The sequence below is a fragment of the Aedes albopictus genome, chromosome 1, assembly GCF_035046485.1.
Source record: "Aedes albopictus strain Foshan chromosome 1, AalbF5, whole genome shotgun sequence".
Taxonomy (NCBI): Eukaryota; Metazoa; Arthropoda; class Insecta; order Diptera; family Culicidae; genus Aedes; species Aedes albopictus.
Genome location: NC_085136.1, coordinates 58,114,860 through 58,134,034, shown reverse-complemented (window position 1 = coordinate 58,134,034; position 19,175 = coordinate 58,114,860). Strand labels below are relative to the sequence as shown.

At 42.3% G+C, this 19,175-nt stretch overlaps 1 protein-coding gene across 1 annotated transcript; it reads right to left on the bottom strand.

The window, feature by feature from the left end:
- Positions 1-18,097: 18,097 nt before the first annotated feature.
- LOC134288425 (uncharacterized) lies at positions 18,098-18,445 on the bottom strand. Its single transcript, XM_062853266.1, has one exon. The coding sequence runs from the start codon at positions 18,443-18,445 to the stop codon at positions 18,098-18,100; it is 348 nt and encodes a 115-aa protein (XP_062709250.1).
- Between the last annotated feature and the right edge of the window lie 730 nt (positions 18,446-19,175).

Genomic DNA, 19,175 nt, shown 5'->3' with positions numbered 1-19,175 from the left:
ATCAATTACATCTTGGGGGATTTTCAGTCCTTTGTTCAGAGATTCTTCTAGGAATTTCTCCGATGATTCTTCAGAACTAACTTCAGAATTTCTATCTTGACATTTGTCCAGGGATTTTCAAGAAACTCTTATTGCAATACCTGTTGAGGTTACTCCTGTTCTATTAAGAATTAATTCGAAGATTCCCTAAAAAACCATCCATTCGAAGTTAACCAATACATGCTTTGACATCCCATCATCTCTTTGGTTATTTTTTCATAAGCTATGCGAAGTATTGATTTGTCAGTAACCTCCATAAGACTGCGCCTGAAATTGGAGACATACCATTGAAAACCATTTTTTCTCCTAAAACTGCATACTTAAAAAATATTTTCTTATTTTTCAAGAACTTTATCAAATTCATATGTTGATATCACCTAGAATGTAAAACTACTGTGAAGTTGTTCGTTGAAATGAAGTTGAATTTCTAACCATAACAGCCATTTTATGTTATGACTATTGCGTGCGCAGTAAGTTGATAGCCATTCTATCGGAATACTTTGTAACAAGTTTGAAGTGATTTATATCCAATTTTATTTTGAATTTCTTGCATATAGATTTTGTCTGATACGTTGTTATAAAAAATAGTCATTTGTTTCACAAATGCACCCTTGTTACAATGCCTTAAATTTGTTGCATTTTTTCCAGCCATAAATTTCTACAAGGTTTAATTAAGAAATTTTTTCAAGTACATATCACTTTAGAAACGTTGACTGCTAAGTTCAAAGTTAGTACAAAAAATATCTCGTAACTTCTCCAGAGGTGTCTTCAGGAGTTCTCCTAGGAATTCCTTCAGAAAATACTCAAAGAATCCAGAAATTTATTCAGGATTATCTTCAAGAATTTCTTAAGTGCCCTTGTCTGCAATTTCAGAAATTGCTTTATGAGTGCCCTTTAGATATTCCTTTAGGGGGGTTTTCATAAACTCTTCCAGACATTCCTCAACGGATTTCGTAAAAAAATCTCCAGAAATTGATTTAAACATTTTTTAGGGACTCGTAACCACAGGTACAATTTCAAAAATATTCCTTGAACTTTGCAGGGTTCTTTGAAGAGTTATATCAAGAAATTCCTACAGAATTTGTTATTGGAATTGCTAGCAGACTCTCTGAAAATAAAAAAAAAACCGTGGGAAACGATTGAAAGAAGAACTTAATGAAATTCCAGAAAAAAAAAACTTTAAACACTACCTAAGCTACTGGAGATATTTCGCTGACGAAATTTCAGGATAAACCCGTGGGATAATTTCTTAAAATTCCTTGCCGGAATTTCTGGTGCAATCTCCAGTCAGTTCTTGTAGAAATCTCACGGAAATTCCAAAAAGAATCCCAGTAGGATTTTTTTTGTAAAAAAACTCTTTGGGAATTTTAAATGGAATTCCTAGAAGTATTGCACGAGATTTTTCGAATAAATATCTAAAAAAACATTTATAAAACAACAGGAGGATTTTCGGAAAATCCCTTCAGAGATTTTACAAGTGTTTTTCTCAGATTTTTTTTTCTCCTTCGAAAAACACTCCAGGAATCCCTTCAGATATTTATTCAGAATTTTTTGCAAAAAATCATTCAGAACCGTTGTGTGCAATTTCAAGAGTTAAGGTGTCCTTTAGAAAGCCCTTTAGGGTGGGTTTTCAGATACTCTTCCAGATATTTCTAAAGCAGTTTCTTCAGAAGGTTTCTCAAAGAATTCTTCTAGAAATTCCTCCAGAGCAATCTCTAGGGGTTCCTTGATATATCCTCTCAGGGATTCCTTCAAGATTTTTTTCACAGTTTACTTTTGGGATTTTTGTTGTAAAATCTCTCCAGAAAATTTTCAAGATTTTCTTCTTGACCACCAAAGGTATCTACTAGAGTTTTTTCATGGATTCCGTCTGAAAATTCCTATATTAACAATAAGAATTCATAATATTTTCGTTGTTTTTTTTGCTGAATTTGCTGAACAATTTCCGAAAAAAATCTCTGGAAGAATTTCAGAAAAAAAAAACAAAACCCTGGATCATTCAGAACAATTTTTAAAAAATCATTGAATTTTTCCTAGAGTTTCTAAAAGAAATCCTGCATGATTCTTTTTTGGAATTCTAAAAGGATTTTCTGAAAAAAAAAACCGTGGATTTTTTTTAAGAATTCCTCATTTTTTTTTTAGTTTCTGCAAGGTTTTCTACAGAAATTTCTCCAATTATTTTTTTAGAAATCGTTTCAGGTATTTTTATTCGCCAATCGCTTCAGATACTGTAAAAGTTTTTTTCACAGAACTTCTCCGGAGGCATTTCCAAGAGCTCTTTTAGGAATTCCTTCATAAATTACTACATAAATTTATTCACTCTCATCAAGAATTCTTTCAGAACCTTTATCTGCAGATTCAAGAGTTCCATTATTGGTGTTCTTTAGAAATCCCTCAAGAAAGGATTTCTTCAGAAACTCTTCCAGAATATTTCATCTCTCAATGCGTCAATTAGCAACATTTCGTACGTTCTTATTACAAGTTTTTCCAGTATATATCGTTTTCTGTGTTCCAGCAGAAGTTTCTCGGTGAATTCTTCTAGGAGTACTTACAAATTTATGCCTCATTATTGTATTCCTCCAGAGATCTTTTCAGAAATTGCTGTTTGGATTTTTGTTCGGGAATCTCTCCAGAAAAATTTCAAGAATTTCAAGAATTGGTATCTCCACGTTTTTTCCTGGATTCCGTCAGAAAGTTCCTGAGAAATTTGTTAAAAAATTCTTCAGGCACTTTTTTAAGAATTTTTCCATATTTTTGCGCACCTTCTGAAAGAGCTTCCGAAAAAAAAATCCTCAAAGCAATCTCAGATGCTAAAATTTCTGAAATTTATGAAAAGATGTATCAAGGAGGTCTTTTAAAGGAATTCTTAGAGAACAGTTTCTATTTAATACCTGAAGAAGTATCTGGCAATACACTGAAGAAATTTCAGAATTACGGAATTTCTAAATGAATTACTGAAAAATTGCTGGAGAAATTTGCAGTTGTATTCCTGTAAAAATCTCAAGGAAGTTCCTTAACACATATTTAGGTTGCCCTTTACAGGAAATGATTCTGCGGGATAGAAAGTCACACTGACTCCGAGCCCACACCTTAAAATCCCCGAAGAAAACTCTAAAGAAATTTATGGAGAAATTTCTAAAAAAAAGAACCTTGGCGAAATTGCAGAAGGAGTTAATGGAAAACTTTCTAAAGAATTTCTTAAAGAGGCTTCAGGTAATATTTGAAGAAAATCCGAAAAACTTTCTCGAAAATCCATGGATAAAATTTGAAGGAAACCTTATCGAACGTTTTCCAGAGGAATTCTTGGAGAAATGTCTGGAAGACCCTCTGCAGGAATTTCTTCGGCAAACTCTGGATAAATTCCTGAAGCAATCCAAGGAAGATTTGCTTAAAGAATCTCTGGATAACTTTCGGAAGAAATCCGTGGAAGATTTGCTTCAGTTTTGTACCTTTTAATTCCGCCCTCTAATGCTTATTCCTTGACAATTAACAACAAACAACAACTGGAGGACTTTCGAAAAAATACTCCAGGAGGAAATCCATTTACGTGTTTTTAAATTCTCTGTAGAAATGTCTAGAGAAACACTTAGATAAACTTCTGTAAAGTTCTCTAGGAAAGTCTCCCGAAAAATTTCCAAAGAAATGCCTAGGAAATATTCCAGAAGATTTTTTTAAGAATTCGTAGAGAAATTCCTGAAGAAATTTCTGATGAAGTGTCTGAAGCAGTTCACGAAGAAATACTTGTACAAATTTCTGAAGGAATCTCTGGAAGCTTTTTCGAAGAAATCGCTGGGTTGTTTCTTTTATCTTGATTAGAGCTTCTTTCAGCCAGTGGCTGGTTCATATCTGTCGGAAAATGGAATGCTGGAGATTCTAAATTCTTGAATATCTTAAAGAATCTTCAAAGAAAATTATAGAGGAAACCCTGGAAAAAATTCGATGAAGTTTCAGAAGGAAGTCGTAGGAAACTTTCTAAGAAACTTGTGAATTATTCAGAGAATACCAGAAGATAGCCCAGAACAATTACTTAAAAATTTCCTGAAGGAATGTCGAATGAACCCCATAGAAGGTTTCCAGAAGGAAATTTTGGAGAAACTTCTGCAAGATCCTTTGGAGGACACTATTCAGTCAACTCTTGACGAATTCCTGAAGGAATTCTAAAAGAATCTGGATAATTTTCTGAACGAATCCGTGGAAGAATTTCTGAATGAAGAATAGAACTTTTTAGCGTCTCTTTAAGGCCGGCGCTCTTGGTGGAGGCTTACTTGGCCAACCGTACGTTACTGCTTTGGATTCACTCGGGATAAAGTGTAGTGTATTTCCAGAGCAACTCTCACTGTGAAAATTCCAAATGGCAATCGTGGAAGGATTCCAGGAAGATTTCCAGGGTGAAAAATCAGATAATATTCTGGAGGAGCTGGGTATAGATCGACTGCATGGTTTAATTTAACCGTAACAATGGAGACTACGTTTTTTTTGGTTATAGTGAAATAAACAAAAAATAAAATAAAGTTCACAAAGAAACTTTGGAATTGGCATACATTGAAATAGGGTCGAGGTATCTTCTGATATTTTTCCTGGTGGAACAGAAATCATTGAACGATATTTAAAACTGATGAAAATTTTTCTCATCAGGAGACAGCTTGACCCTTCTAAACTGATCTTGAACACATTGTTCCGTTATAAAAAAAAAATCATCGTCCAAAAAAATTTAAAATTCCTTCTTGACTACCAGAGATATCTTTAAGATCAAGAGTTCTTCCATAGATTCCGGCAGAAATTCCTTTAGGGACTCTTTCTAGAATTTCTCCATTGTTTTTTTTTTTTCAATTGATGGAAGAACTTCCAAAAAAAATCCTGGAGAAATCTTTAAAACCACCCACGAGATACTTCTGACGTAACTGCAGGAACAACTGAAAAAAGAAAAACCTTGAATGTTTCAGGAAACTCTGAAGCAAAATCTCAAGTAATTTCTGGAGGATTTTTAATGAAATTCCTAGAGGACTTTTTGAAAACAAAAAACTTGCAAGAACGATTGAATGATAAGGGGTTCAATAAATTTCTGAAAATAATCCTGAAACTCTGCAGAAGCATCTAGAGATGTTTCTGAAGAAATTTTATAACAAATCCGTGAAGGAATTTCTGAAAGAATCGCTGAAGAAATTTCTGGAGAAATCTTCAGTTGAATTCATGTGAAAACTTCATAGGTACATATTGCAGAAATAATCCCACAGGATTTTTGAAAAAAATCTTTGGGAATTTTAGGTGGAATTCCTTGTTGTATTTTTTGACAAATAATCTGGAGAGATACTTTTTTAAAACAGCTGGAGGACACCCGGAAAGTATTCCAGCAGGTCTTCGTGCACGCATTTTTGAATGAATCCTATTTGTGAGCGGGAACATTAGAATAACCAGCCACAGAAATCCAATGTCGCGACTGTTCATGTGACTAACATCTAGTTTGCCTCGCCCTTACAGCGTCAGTAGCGGTACTATAAGTGTCAAATAAATTTTGTTTACCAAAACAAAAGGTCCTCTACAAGATGGGCACTTAATCATAATCAATTATTACAACTAAAGTTATTAAAATAATTAAATAGGAAAACTGAGTACAGCGCCATTGGCGTTCTAGTGTATTTCTATTGCGGGAACAGTTGGATAAATCTTAACTTTATCAAAGTCAAAGTTTAAAAATCGGTCTAGAAAAAATAAAAAAAATAAAAATATAAACTTCTCAAAAATTTATTGAACTTTTAAAATATTTCCGATTTATTAAATTTCATTTGACAAAATCCCAATTAGAGCCTTAGTCTATGCCCAGTTTTAAAATACGACGAGCCATGGGATTGTAATAAAAATAATTGTTAATCGTTACTTACCTGTTACCTGGTATTGTTAAACTAAGCCCATATTTCCATTACTTTTCTAAGACAAATTCTTCTGCAGCAAATACCCGACAGATTCATTCATTCAATTTATTTAAGAATAATCCTGTGGTATACATCAGTGTTCAAAATTAGCAAATTAATGAGCATATGATTTTAACTGTTTGAAGTTCTGCTTGACTTGTCTTGTAGGCACAACAATTTAGGAATATTTAGCAATTATCTAAGCGTTGAATGTTGAACACATATCAATGCTCGGAGGATATCACTCAATTGACGTCACTAGAATCGCACAAAACTGGGTCACAATCACTAGTTGCCACATTATTGCTGCCGTTTTCCGTTATGCATCAAAACCAAGCATAAAAACCTTGCAATTTATTTCAGTGCACCTCCCAATGCAATGACGTCACCGAGTTGTTGCAGGTCACTTTTGAACACTTCTTCTTCCTATTACTGCGTGCGTTCGGAGCGACGGCAGCTGAACGGTTCGAAAGTTCGTTTCCGGAATCACTAAACCATGGCCCGTTATAAATAGATTCGCCTTCGCGCTTTGTTCTCGAACCGTTGTTGCGTTGTCGGGTTGTTCCGGCTCCGGCGGCTGTGACGTCACAGTTCGAGGCAGCACAGCACCCCGAAATAGGGTCAATCACTTATTTCCGAATGGTGCAGTCGTGCATCGACGAAGAAAAGAAAAAAAAACACCAGAATTGCAATGACGTCACTGAGATTTTCTTCTTTGGCATTTGTAGGGTTTTATAAATTCTTATGAATTTGAAGTGTTCTGAAACTTTTCACGAATATTACTTTTTTTTCGATCACATAACCTCAATCCTTTAAGCTACATTAGCTTCTGATTAGTGTACGGTATTTGTTTAACTCTTCAACTCGTCCACCGTCAACGGAACACTACACTTCACTGAACCACAGCTGAACAACACTGAACTGCATCTCCAAAGTGCTGCTGCATTCCTGCAGCCAAAATGTGGCTCTCGGTCTGTCGGATATCCCGTTCGCCGGATCCGGACAGAGGCGGTGGCGGGCGGGAGGCTGGGTCGGTCGGGCAGTCGGCAGCAGACATCGTCATCGAAAGCGGTTCGTTCCGACGTCGTCTTCGTCTGTTCCCCTTACCTTGCCGTGTCCCCATAACGTGGAACCGAGAAAAGTGTGGAGTCAGGTCAGGTTTGCGCACGAATGGCTGCCTTGCCGACGCAACGACGACGGCCGGGAGGAAAACACAGAGGAAGCGCAGTAGGCCACCAGTGCTGCGGCGGTGCGGTATTATTATTGCGAATGACGTCATTCGAAAATGGCGCGCGCTGCCGAATTGGGCCGATAGAGGGCGCGCGCCCTCTTGTTTATGGCGACGGCGGCGGGTGTGTGCGTCCCATGTCGAACAACGTGTGTACGTGCGGGGAAAAGTAGGTCATGGAACTCCGTTGGTCGGTTCCCGCGTAGGTCCGTTGTTCTGGTTGCCGAGGATACCGAAGTGGTGGTCCGCCTGCTGCTCTGACGTCGATGGATCCGTTTGTGGAACGCAGAAAACACTCCGGATCGGTGATTGCATAAATTCAGGAAAAATGTGGAATCAGTTTCTATTTCTGAAACCCGATTGAGAGGAGCCTGCTGTGACGGTTATGGCAGCGGGGTCGCATTCAAGAAGTTTTCGCTATTTTTATGGTATCATAATTGCAAATGGAACTTCAATTGCGCTATTTTTAGAACAAATGTAGAGAGAAAAATCAGTTTTCCTGGAGCGGGTGGTTGGGGAGGTCCAGGAAAGAATTATGCACGTTGAAAGCTGCCCTCAAACTACCCGAGCACCAGCAGCGCTTGCCACCGCCGCCGCATTAGGGGGGTTTTGGAACGGGAGAGCTTGAAGGATTTTCCACCACCCTCTCCCTGGTGCGCTATTGAAATTGAGGATACAACCCCTGCCACTGCGGCGGCTCCTCACCAACAACAAAGAAGGCCAAGCAGCTAGGAGGGCGCGGGAGAATTGCTATAACAACGCACGGAAAAGTCGTTTGCTCTCCCAATGACGTCAGAGGGAATGACGTAGTTTGCTCTCTTGTTTGATTCTGTGTTTTTTTTTGTTCTAACCACGGGATTGTGTCAGTACGTTCAAGTTCGTAACATTGTTTCTGAAGATTATTGAAGATTTTGAACTAAAACTTAAGGGTTTAGGTACTTCCGAAAAGGATTTCATGAACATTTGAAGCGTTTTGTAACATTTGTAACCGTTACTCGCTTTAGAAACGCCTAAATGTAGTCAATCTTGTATTAGCTCGTCTTCATTCAGACCACTTACCTTCGTAATCATTCCAACGAGACATTCCGAACCATTTAACTGCACACTTCAGCTCACTTCCCTAAACACTTTGAAGTCAAAGAGACAACAAACTATCAACAGTCACGTTCAGTTCAGTGCACTCCACGCTGCTGCTGCTTTCGCTGTGTCCAAACAGTCCAACGTTCGCCGAAGAACTGATGCTGTGATATTATCTAACTTTAGGCGATATCTTTCCTCCCCTCGCGGAAGAAAAGCGCACGAAGGACGACGGCTGCACTCACGGACAACGGCACGCTGCTGCTGAGTTCCCGTTTGTTTGTGTTTTGCTCACGTTCCTTCGGTGATGTGCGTTCTTCGTTCTGTGGTTGCATCCAGGGATGAACACCTCTTCCTGTGCCAGCAGCGCTCCGGGAGGCAAACGCTGGGGCTTGGTGCGGAGTCGGGGCATGCGCACCTCGGCCGATGCACGTTTTTGAATGGAACGTGCAACCTGTGATGTTGTTGAATCAATTTCGCGCGCTCTCGCGCTCACCTGCTCTGCTCTGCACTCCTCGTAAATGACGTCATTGATAAAATCAACTGCCTTGGCGGCCGTCCGTTTGAAAATGGGTCATTTCCCTTGGCCATGCACAGCTTGCGCAATCCAGCAAACGTTGGAATCCTCACCGGGATCAACTCCAACTGCAGAACTTCCAGGTTCCTTCAGTACGAAGACTTCCTTCAGTTGAGGTGGGTCAACAATCGTCAGTTTCTCTGTTATCAAACTAATCGCTCTCCCTCTCTCTCTCTCGCTTCAAGACCAGCGCCAGCATCCTCTTCACAGCTCTCCACAGAAGAAGGAACCAACTTTGATGACGAGTGCTTCGGAGTGCCACACTACAGTGCAGTGACCAAACTCCACTGCCGGAGATTCGTCATAGGTACAATCAATCGCCCACGCAGCCTCTGTTTTCGGAAGCGGCACGGCGAAGGCACGGCTCTCGCTCGCTTGGGAACTGGCCAATCCACGCTCGTTGCGTCAAAACAATATGAAGGGCCCCTCCGGTTCTCCGGATCCGCCGCTCGCTCCATGTTGACGACGGCTGAACTCTCTTCCTACCTAGTTGTTGTGGTGCGACGGCACCGACGGCTGAGACTTTCGAGCGTGGGCGTTGCGAATGTAGGTCACCGGATTTCTAGGGCTCTGGGTTAGTACTGCGCGCTGGGCTTCCTTTGCGGTCTCTAGCTGATGATGGTGATGCATTTTACGACGTCTCACTCCTCGATAGTCGGGCTTTCGCTCTCGGTAGCGTGCTCTCACGGTGCTTCGCTTCCGGTGTTGAACGCGTAATTTATGATCGTAGTGAGTAGGTTGTGAACATGCTGAGCGATAAATTGCGCTTATTGTTGGTGTAGTTTTCCGATACGGGTCCTTTCTTTAGCAGTTACTGTTTCTTGGCAGTTTCACTGTTAACACTCTACTCTGTCATTCAACATTTTTCCATAGCGTTGAGCTGAGTTCAACACTCTGTCGCACAGCTTTCTTTGACTCTCTTGATTTGTCTCGTACATCAGGATTCGATTCTGGATGTGGCTTCCCTTGATCTCCTAGAAGCTGCCATATTTAGTGTTGACATCACCAATCCTGATCTTCCATAAGTTCGGGAAATAGTCTTTGTCCAGATGATGTACCAGAGCGGTCTTGAGCACCTCTGGAAGCGTCTTCTTCTGCAATGTCGTCACACAAACAGCGTTGATATCTATTTCTCGGCATTTGGGTGAATATGTGTTCAGTCGGCTCCCCATTGAAGTTCATTCGTGACGGCACAAGGTGTGAACCACCTGATGTGAGACAGCTTATCCCTTGGCAGGCAAATCGTGTTTACGTCACATTGCACTAGACGCCCTCCTCCTTCTTGGTCTCTTTCACTCTATCCTTCCATTTCTCAAATACCTCAGGCAGGTGTTCCTCATTCTCGAGAACTAGAGTTATGTGCGAGTCATTTCCTCTCGTTGAACTTTGACACCATCGTCATTTTATTTCACTTTCAACTTCAATGTTTACGAAGCCAACGTTTACGTCTTGGTATGGCCTTACCCAGTACTTTGTCGAAGAACGCTTTCTCGCGTACCGTAGCTATAGACCCCTCTTAAACTCGCCCTCAAACTCTTATCTCTACGTCTAGTGTCATAGAGCACTAGAGCCCTAATCCACTAGATAGAGTAATAATCAGCTTTATAATCGCCTTCTCAGCGTTACGATCGTTCGCCAACACTTCTTGTATTGAACCGCTTACGCCGTGTTCCACCCTCAATTCTTCACGTGCTGGACATTCTACTAGTACATGTGTTACGCCTAGTATTTGTCCGCATCCCTAACAATATGCCGTATTGCCACCGAATCTATACCCATGAATGAGCCGAGTGTGTCTGATTCTCACCCGAGTCAGAATCTTCTGATCTCGAGAACTTGGCACATCTCTCCACTCTTGCACATCGTTCTTGATCCTTCGGAGGAACGCGTCCCGGTTGTGATACCAGGCCGAGTTCCACGCTTCCCTCAAGGTCCGCCTGATCCAGCGGGTTACGTCATTCGCCAATATTTACCTCCTGCGGAGCATGACTGTTGTTTGCAAGGACATCAGCTGCCTCATTACCTGCACAGAAAAAAATATTCGTGTAAAATTCAGCGAGAAATAATGCACATAAAGGGAATGCTACAGTTAGTGCATATTTACATGAAATATCGTGTAAAATTACGTAACAATCGTGTAAATTTCCGCTAATAGTCACGTAGCCGGTTAAAGTCCATGATGGTTTACGCGATGGTTGGCGGAAATTTACACGATGGTAATGTAATTTTACATTATATCTCATGTAAAAATGCACTAACTCTAGCATTCTCTTTATGTGCATGATTTCTAGCTGAATTTTAATTACATATTTTTTTCTGTGTGGGATGCCTGCGTGTCCAAGCACCCAGATAAAGGTTATGTTCGTGTACTGCTGTACCTCAATCATCCACGGGTGTCCGACTTTCCCCATACTCTAGGGCGGAAAGACAACTTGCGAAGTCTGAGAAGACAACAGCCTGAGACCCGTTTGCATGCCTGCGAACTTGCAGTAGTGCATAAGCCTCGGCTGATGGCCTCCCCATAGCGGCTTCTGGCCTACTCAGACACTCCATAACTTACTTCCTCTTATACTAATTAGACATCGGTGAAAATGCGTGGCCTATCCGCATCCGCAAGGCTCAAGACTACGTGCAGCAGCTAGCAGTGGCCCTACCAAGGAAGAGCAGCTACACTTGAAGATGGCTGGAGGGACATCCGATCCGCCATAGATAGCACCTTGGCTACAGCAGCACTAGGCTTCGCAACTCCGAATCACAAAAACGACTAGTACGACGGCGAATGTGAACAGTTGAAAATCGAGAAGAATGCAGCATGGGCGAGAATGCTGCAACGCCGTACGAGAGCCAATGAGGCACGTTATAGACAGGCGCGGAACAGTCAGAACTCAGTCTTCCGGAGGAAGAAGCGCCAGCAGGAAGAACGAGATCGCGCTGTACCGCAATAAGGACACACGGAAGTTCTACAAGAAGCTGAACCGCTCGCGCAGAGGCTTCGTGCCACAAGCGAACATGTGCTGAGACAATCCCGGAAATATTCTCACGAGCGAGGCGTGGGTTGGTTAAGAGGTGGCGGTAGCATTACGATTAGCACCTCAATGGCGACGTTGCAAGTCCCGAAGGTGGCGTGGTAACAGATTTAGGAGTACGTGCGCAGGACGAAAGATTTCCAGCCCCTAACCTCCAAGAGATTCAGGAGGAGGTTGGCCGATTGAAAACAACAAAGCCGCTGGAGCAGATCAACTACCAAGCGAGTTACTAAAATACGGTGGAGAAGCACTGGTGGGGGCATTACACTGGGTCATTAAAAAGATTTGGGAGGAGAAAGTATTACCGGAGGAGTGGATGGAAGATGTGTCCCATCTACAAAAAGGGCGACAAGTTGGGTTGCGGGAACTATCGCGCGATCACACTACTGAGCGCTGCCTACAAGATACTCTCTCAAATTGTATGCCGCCGTCTATCACCGATTGCAAGAGAGTTCGTGGGCCAATATCAGGCTGGATTCATGGGTGAACGCGCTACAACGGATCAGATGTTCGCCATCCGCCAGGTGTTGCAAAAATGCCGCGAATACAACGTGCCCACACATCGCTCGTTCATCGATTTCAAATCGGCGTATGATACAATCGATCGAGAACAGCTATAACTGAGGGAGGAACTTTGATAAACTGATATGATTGATCAAGGCGACGATGGATTGAGTGATGTGCGTAGTTCGAGTATCAGGGACACTCTCGATTCCCTTCGAATCTCGCAGAGGGTTACGGCAAGGTGATAGTCTTTCATGCTTACTGTTTAACATTGCTATAGAAGGTATAATAAAAAGAACAGGGATAAACACGAGTGGAATGATTTTCACAAAGCCCGTTCAGCTGCTTGGTTTTGCTGATGATATTAAGGACAAACATCTTGAAATCCCGCTTCAACAGTGCATCAGAACTTTTTAGACGCACAAATCTCGAGAAACAAGCTTCAAACAACAGTGCATTTTATTATTCTGTTCTTGCTCACTTGTAATAAGCCTGAAATAAGAAGATCAGGTGCGGGGTTTTGTTTACAAAGCGATTTGTGCGGTCAAAATCGTGAGTAGGTGCCAAAGTCGGCCATTGTGGTGGCCATTGTGGGATTCTAACAAGTCTGTCCTTAATATTGTAGTTCGCAAATTTGAGACGATGGCGGAAAAGTACATCCGACTGAAGAACGAAGCCAGGCGAATCGGATTAGTCATTAATGTGTCGAAGACAAAGTACATGATGGCAAAGGGCTCCAGGGAGGAATCACCGCGCCCGCCACCCCGAATTTCTATCGACGGTGATGAAATCGAGGCGGTTGAAGAAATCGTGTATTTGAGCTCACTGGTGATCACCGACAACGACATCAGCAGAGAAATTCTGAAGCGCATTGTGGTAGGAAATAGAGCTTACTTTGGACTCCGCAGAACTCTACGATCAGCAAAGCTCGCCGTCGCACGAAGTAAACTATCTACAAAACGCTGATTAGACCGGTAGTCCTCTATGGGCTCGAAAAAGGACTATACGTGCAAAGGAACAAAGCGTCATTGGAGTTTTCGAACGGAAGGTGTTGTGTTGATGGATGATGGAAGACGAGACTTGGAGAAGGCGAATGAACCACGAACTGCATCAGTTGCTTAGAGAATCAACCATCCTCCACACTGCGAAAAACGGGAGGCTATGGTGGGCGGGTCACGTCATCAGGGTGTCGGATAGCAACCCGATTAAAATGCGAGAGCTGTCCGACCAGTACAAGAAGACGTGGTGCGCAGCGAGCTAGCTGGGTCGATCAAGTGGAGGACGATCTGCGAACCCTTCGCAGAGTGCGGGACTGGACACGCACAGCCATGGACCGGGTGGAATGGAGACGACTCCTACGTACAGTAGAGGACACTCAGGCCTTAGTCTGACCGAAAATGCTGTGTAGTTATTGGATAAGAATTGCATTACGGATGACATGTTCCGGTGGTAAGAGTCGATCAAACAAGGTACCTGCCACCATTCATAGGCTCAGTCAGTCAGGAAGAGTCCAAGTATTCGGAAGTCTTGAAGGCGATGTGGAGCGACGTCAAGCTTTTGGATCTAGGAGTCGACGTACGCAGTATTAGACGTACTCGTACAGGTGAAATGATCCTCTAGCTCATGCGCGATAAATAGCGCAAGGTCTATGCCAACAAGAGTCTGGCGGAAAAGTGCTTGGTGGGGGTATCGAGGTGAGGTACGGTACCACTCTGTAAATGTAAGCTGTAAATGTAAGCTAAATGCAATTGGGGTGATTTGTATAACCTACTGACTTTATTAAAAAAATAATAGGGTAAGAAATCAAACTTTGAACTAGTCAAATTGTAATCTTAATTTGAACCATTTCAAAATTCATTAAAACGACGTACTTTTCCGGCAAATATTGTGTCGAAAAAGATGTTAAACAGCTTTCCGCAATATAACCTGATAACATGGACTTTAAAAGCATTGAAAAAAGCGTTTTGTCATGGAAAACAGGCAATTGAAAAATCACTGTGATTTCACCCACTTCCCCCCAGAGAAAGCACATTTTCGGTGCACTCGTACAGCTCATGCATTGTATCACACGCAATATGTGAACACGTCAAATGAAAGCCTATTTATCGTAGAATCGACCAACCGAATAATATTCCGCATTATTTGTCATAAAATTAACAAATTTAAGCAATTCTTACTTGGAGAATGTTATCTTAAGTTGACCCATTTGTAATCTAAATTTGAACTAGTAAACGGGGGAGAGCTTCTAGTGTTGGCCTGTAGATTGCGCTAGTGGTTGCTTTGTTTACTCTTGGGGGATGAAAAAATCCAAATTAAGTTTCCAAATTCCTAAAGAATTTCGAACATTCTGAGTTGAGATTCCACTGCCTAATGAAAAATAGGTATGAGAATTAGCAGATTCATGTGATTTTTCATTGTTTAGCATGGAATTGGCTATTTTGTGAGTTGCTCGAGCTGCTGCCGCCAGTAGTTCAAATTAAGATTAAAATTGGTTCAAATTATGATTACGATGCACGGTGTCAAAATTTCGATTATTATCGGACATTCATGTACCTCGGATTTTTCTTCGAAAATGATAAGTATTTAGACTATATATTCATAATCGGAAAACTAGAAAATATTTCATCGACGAAAAATTTTTCATACATTTTGTATGGGACGTTTTTTGGGCTAAAATAGTAATTATTGATTTTTAGTATGGAAAATAGCTAAGAACTCATCGAACTCCAATTTTCCCCGATAGAATATTTTCAAATTTTGCATTTATAAATTATAGCCGAAATTCTAACATTCTATGAAGAAAAATCCGAGGTACATGAAAGTTCGATAATAATCAAAAATTTGACACCGTGCGATGGTTCAAATTAAGATTAAAATCATTGTTGATGAAAAATCAAATATTTCAATGAAATTCGGTGCAAATACCAACTTTTTACCATTTAACAGAAAGCTTATACCCGTGGCTTTCATGTACATACGATTTTGCCGTAGTAAATTATTTCCAAGTGGGAGAAAAAATCACTTAAAATTTGCACTGCTTCAGAAAGCCGCAATTTGGTTCAAATTTTGATTACCTACCCTAATAAAGAGTCCTCCTCGAAGAACTTTTATCTACGAATCAAATGTTGATAAGGTTAATCACCAAATTGTGCAATCGCAAATTGTTGCAAATTTTATGCTTTTCTTATGATTTGTGCAAAAATTGGCGAATTCTCCTATTATTAAACAACTAAAATATTCTAAGTTTTGTTGGATGAATATACTTAGACAGCAATTCTAACAAAAAACGGCTCAAAACGCAGGTGTCAAATTAAAATATCCACCGAAGTTGTCTCACTATGTAGTCCTCATGCAGATAAGAATTTTTGATGATCCATCCATACTAGGCCTAGAATCTGCCGTGCTTCAATTTGGCATTCTATCACCCAACAACCTGACCCTTTTGCCATAACACATCGAGGCAAAGGGTTATTAATTGCCAATCTGCAACAGGACGTGCGTTCAAGTAATATAATTAAACACATGCGGGTTATCAACGTGTCTAAAAATAGCATTCACCTCATCAGTTGCCTGCCCATCTTTTCCCCCACATTCCCTTGTGACCTGCTCAAGTTCCCCGGTCTGCTGCAACCGGTAGGTCGGTTGGTCGGTCGGTGGTATTCGTAGCAACGTGTGTTCGTCGTCTGATCGGGACCAGAGCAAAAGTGATGACGTCAAATTGAAAACTCCAAACTGCATATGCGCGCGTGCTGCAACACTCGTCGTCTTCGTCGTCGTCGTCATTCGAACCGATGGAAGTAACGATCCATTGCTCTTCATGAACCGTCCACCTCCCGCTACTCCTTTACTAAGAAAGGCACTGACTGTTGTACTTCGGTTACACTGACTGACTGCAAACCCAAAGCGAAGGCGAACAAAATCCCAACCAACTCCCAACTGCCCCAGTGACTCCCTCTGATCCGCGCGGTTGTTGGTCACCAACCAGCAACCATTATTGCGGCAATAACCGCGCGCGCGGAAGAGGTATTATTAGCAGCAAACGTGTGCAAAGTGCATTCGCCATCCATCACTGGCGTCCCCCCTGGATAAGGAACCATCCCGTGCCTGCCGCATCCTTTTCGCTGGGGGAAGTGTGGGACCCCAAGCGTACTCCCTGCGCAGCAGCGGTCAGTGTGTGTATGTGCGGAGTAGCGGGTTCGACAAAAATGCCATGGATGGATTATACTGGTGGATGGGGTGTTCACGATAAAATAGCATTACTGGCATTGGTCTTTTTTTTTAGAGAAAGAGGAAATCTGCTTTTACAGATTATTCAAGTAGTGGTTCCTCGGGTTATGTGGGATCGGCACTAAAACCTCTGTCTTTCTTTTTACCTTCGCGGTACGCCCGTTAGGGATGACTTCGAGCATTACCGCTTACCATTAGTGTGTACATAAGTACACTCTAATGTTAAGCGTTCTACCGCCTACCGCAAGTTGTTCACTCTCCCCGGAGGCTCGGCTTCTGGATAGTACTTAGACTACCCGTTGGACTCAAGCTCCTGGATGGGGAACCAACTCAACTAGCTGTTGTTCGGCTCGCCATTTTCTCTGTAGTTCAAGTACGATTCGAGAAACCGTTTAAGTAACGGAATCCCACTTGTCTTCTCTCCTACACATCCTTACAACAATATTGTCAGGAGTGATATAACTACCATTACTTCTTCTTCTTTTTCTTCTTGGCGTAATGTCTGAACTGGGACAAATCCTGCTTCTCAGCTGCAGTGTTCTATGAGCATTTCGATAGTTATTAACTGAGAGTTTCTTGTGCCAATGAACATTTTGCTTGTGTATATCGGTAGGCATGAAGATACTCTACACAGTTACAAAATGTTACATTATATAACCTGTAACAAGAGGACCTGTGACAAAAGGACCCCGCCAGATTGCATACGTTTTTCCATCTGTTTATAAATCATTACTTTCTCTCAGTATGAATCTTGCAGTCAACATTCCACGCAAGAGATTTGTTTAGGTCATGCTGAATACCCACGTGTTCTGGCTCGGACTAATTAGTGGATTGTAGATTAAAATGTCCGTCTAGACTCGGGTCTTCAGTGGTCCTTGAACTCTGCCGTCAATCATCGACCTTTCTTCGATGGTGGATAGAAAAACACTCGCGTTATGGGCACTAAATTTATTCCTCGACCGGACAGAATACACAACGCGTGTTATACGTGTATCGAATTGGGTTCTATGCAAAGATATCTCACTCAACTTGAGGACCGCTCAAGCGAAACTTGAGATATTCGCTCTTCTCATTAGCTACGGTGAAGAGGAAAGCGATCTATAGAGATCAGAACTAGTGGTTCACAATCTCGGACCGAACATGCCGAACAAATCAGGCGGGTTTCAATCAAGAACTGAACTACACAATTCGCGGACCGTGACGACACGAATGTTGCCGTCCGACGCTTCAAAGACCATGACGACCCTGTCCAAGGGCCACTTCATAGGAGGGGCATCCTCGTCCTTGAGTAGGCCCATCGTGCCGATACGAATATTGTTCCGCTGTTTGGTCCACTTGGTGCGGTTGTGGAGATCCGAGAGGTATTGTGTATACCACCTGCTCTAGACCTGCTGTGACACCTGCTGAGCACTCTCCCACTTCGACAGGCGATTGGTGGGATGGGAAGATCCTGCGAATCAGGCTCCTGGATAGCATTAAGTGGCCGCTGAACCAGGCAGCGTCCTGGAGATTAAGCCACGAAATCACAGGAATCACTACTTATTGGGGTTAGCGGATGTGAATTGAGGACCGCTTCGATTTGCCCCAGTGCAGTCAACGGTTCGTCCACCTTCAACACCTTTGTTCCGACAGCCTTCTTGAAGTGTTCCTTAAATGACTTGACCTGCGCCTCCCAGAGACCACCGAAGTTTAGCGTACGGGGAGGGATGAATCGGAATTCGATGCCGTCGGAGCTGATGTGCTTGATGAGTTTCTCTTGGATCTTCTGGTCGTAGAAGACTCGATGCAGCTCTTTTAGCTCTCGTTTTGCTCCGACGAAGGTTGTTGCGTTATCGCACAATGGAATGGGGCTTGCCATTGTTGAAGGGGGCAATGCTCACATCTTCGACATTTTTTCATTGTGTGTTTTTTTTTTGCTCAACCCTATCGCGCACAGCCATGTGCGCACCCCTACATTGCGTTGCGCGCCCATCGTCGTTCAGCATTCGTTCGTCGTCCGCTACCGCGTGTACACTGTTCTTTTTATCCTCGTTTACGTTTATTAAACCAAGTTGTTAACCAAGTAACGTCGTGTGTGATTTCTCCACCAGACAATCCGAAACTCCTTTTGGGTATTCCACTGTCGCCATCTGGAATCTGCCAACAGGTTTTGGCCCCAGCTAACGGCCCAGAAAGGAAGAAAGTTTGCGTGGAAAGATTCAGCCGGGAAGAGCCGGATAGGGTGTTATTCTTCCGCTGCTGCGTCGGCACGGAAAGTTTCGCGTGGTGAAAAGCTCGGTGAAAAGTGTAGGAAACAGTTGCGGACAGGTATTCCGCCCCAGAAGAGGGTGAAGAAAAATGATTTTCCGAGTCAGTTCTCTAAGAAAGTGATTACTTCTCCAGGGGGAGAAAGAGTAAGGTGTTCGAAGAAGGGAAAGAAGAAGAATAGTGCTTGCTTCTTCAGGGGGAGAAAGCAACAGTGTGCCGAGCATTCATCTCTCGAAAAAGAAGATTTCGGGATTTTTCCATCGTGTTCCCTAGTGCATTGAGCAGCCGCCGCTCGAGGAAGGGACGAAGAAAAAGTGCCGTGTTGAGAGGAGCTGTTTGCC

Excerpts from the sequence above, each read along its gene's own strand:
- LOC134288425 (XM_062853266.1), bottom strand. The coding sequence starts at position 18,445 with ATGGCAAGCCCCATTCCATTGTGCGATAACGCAACAACCTTCGTCGGA.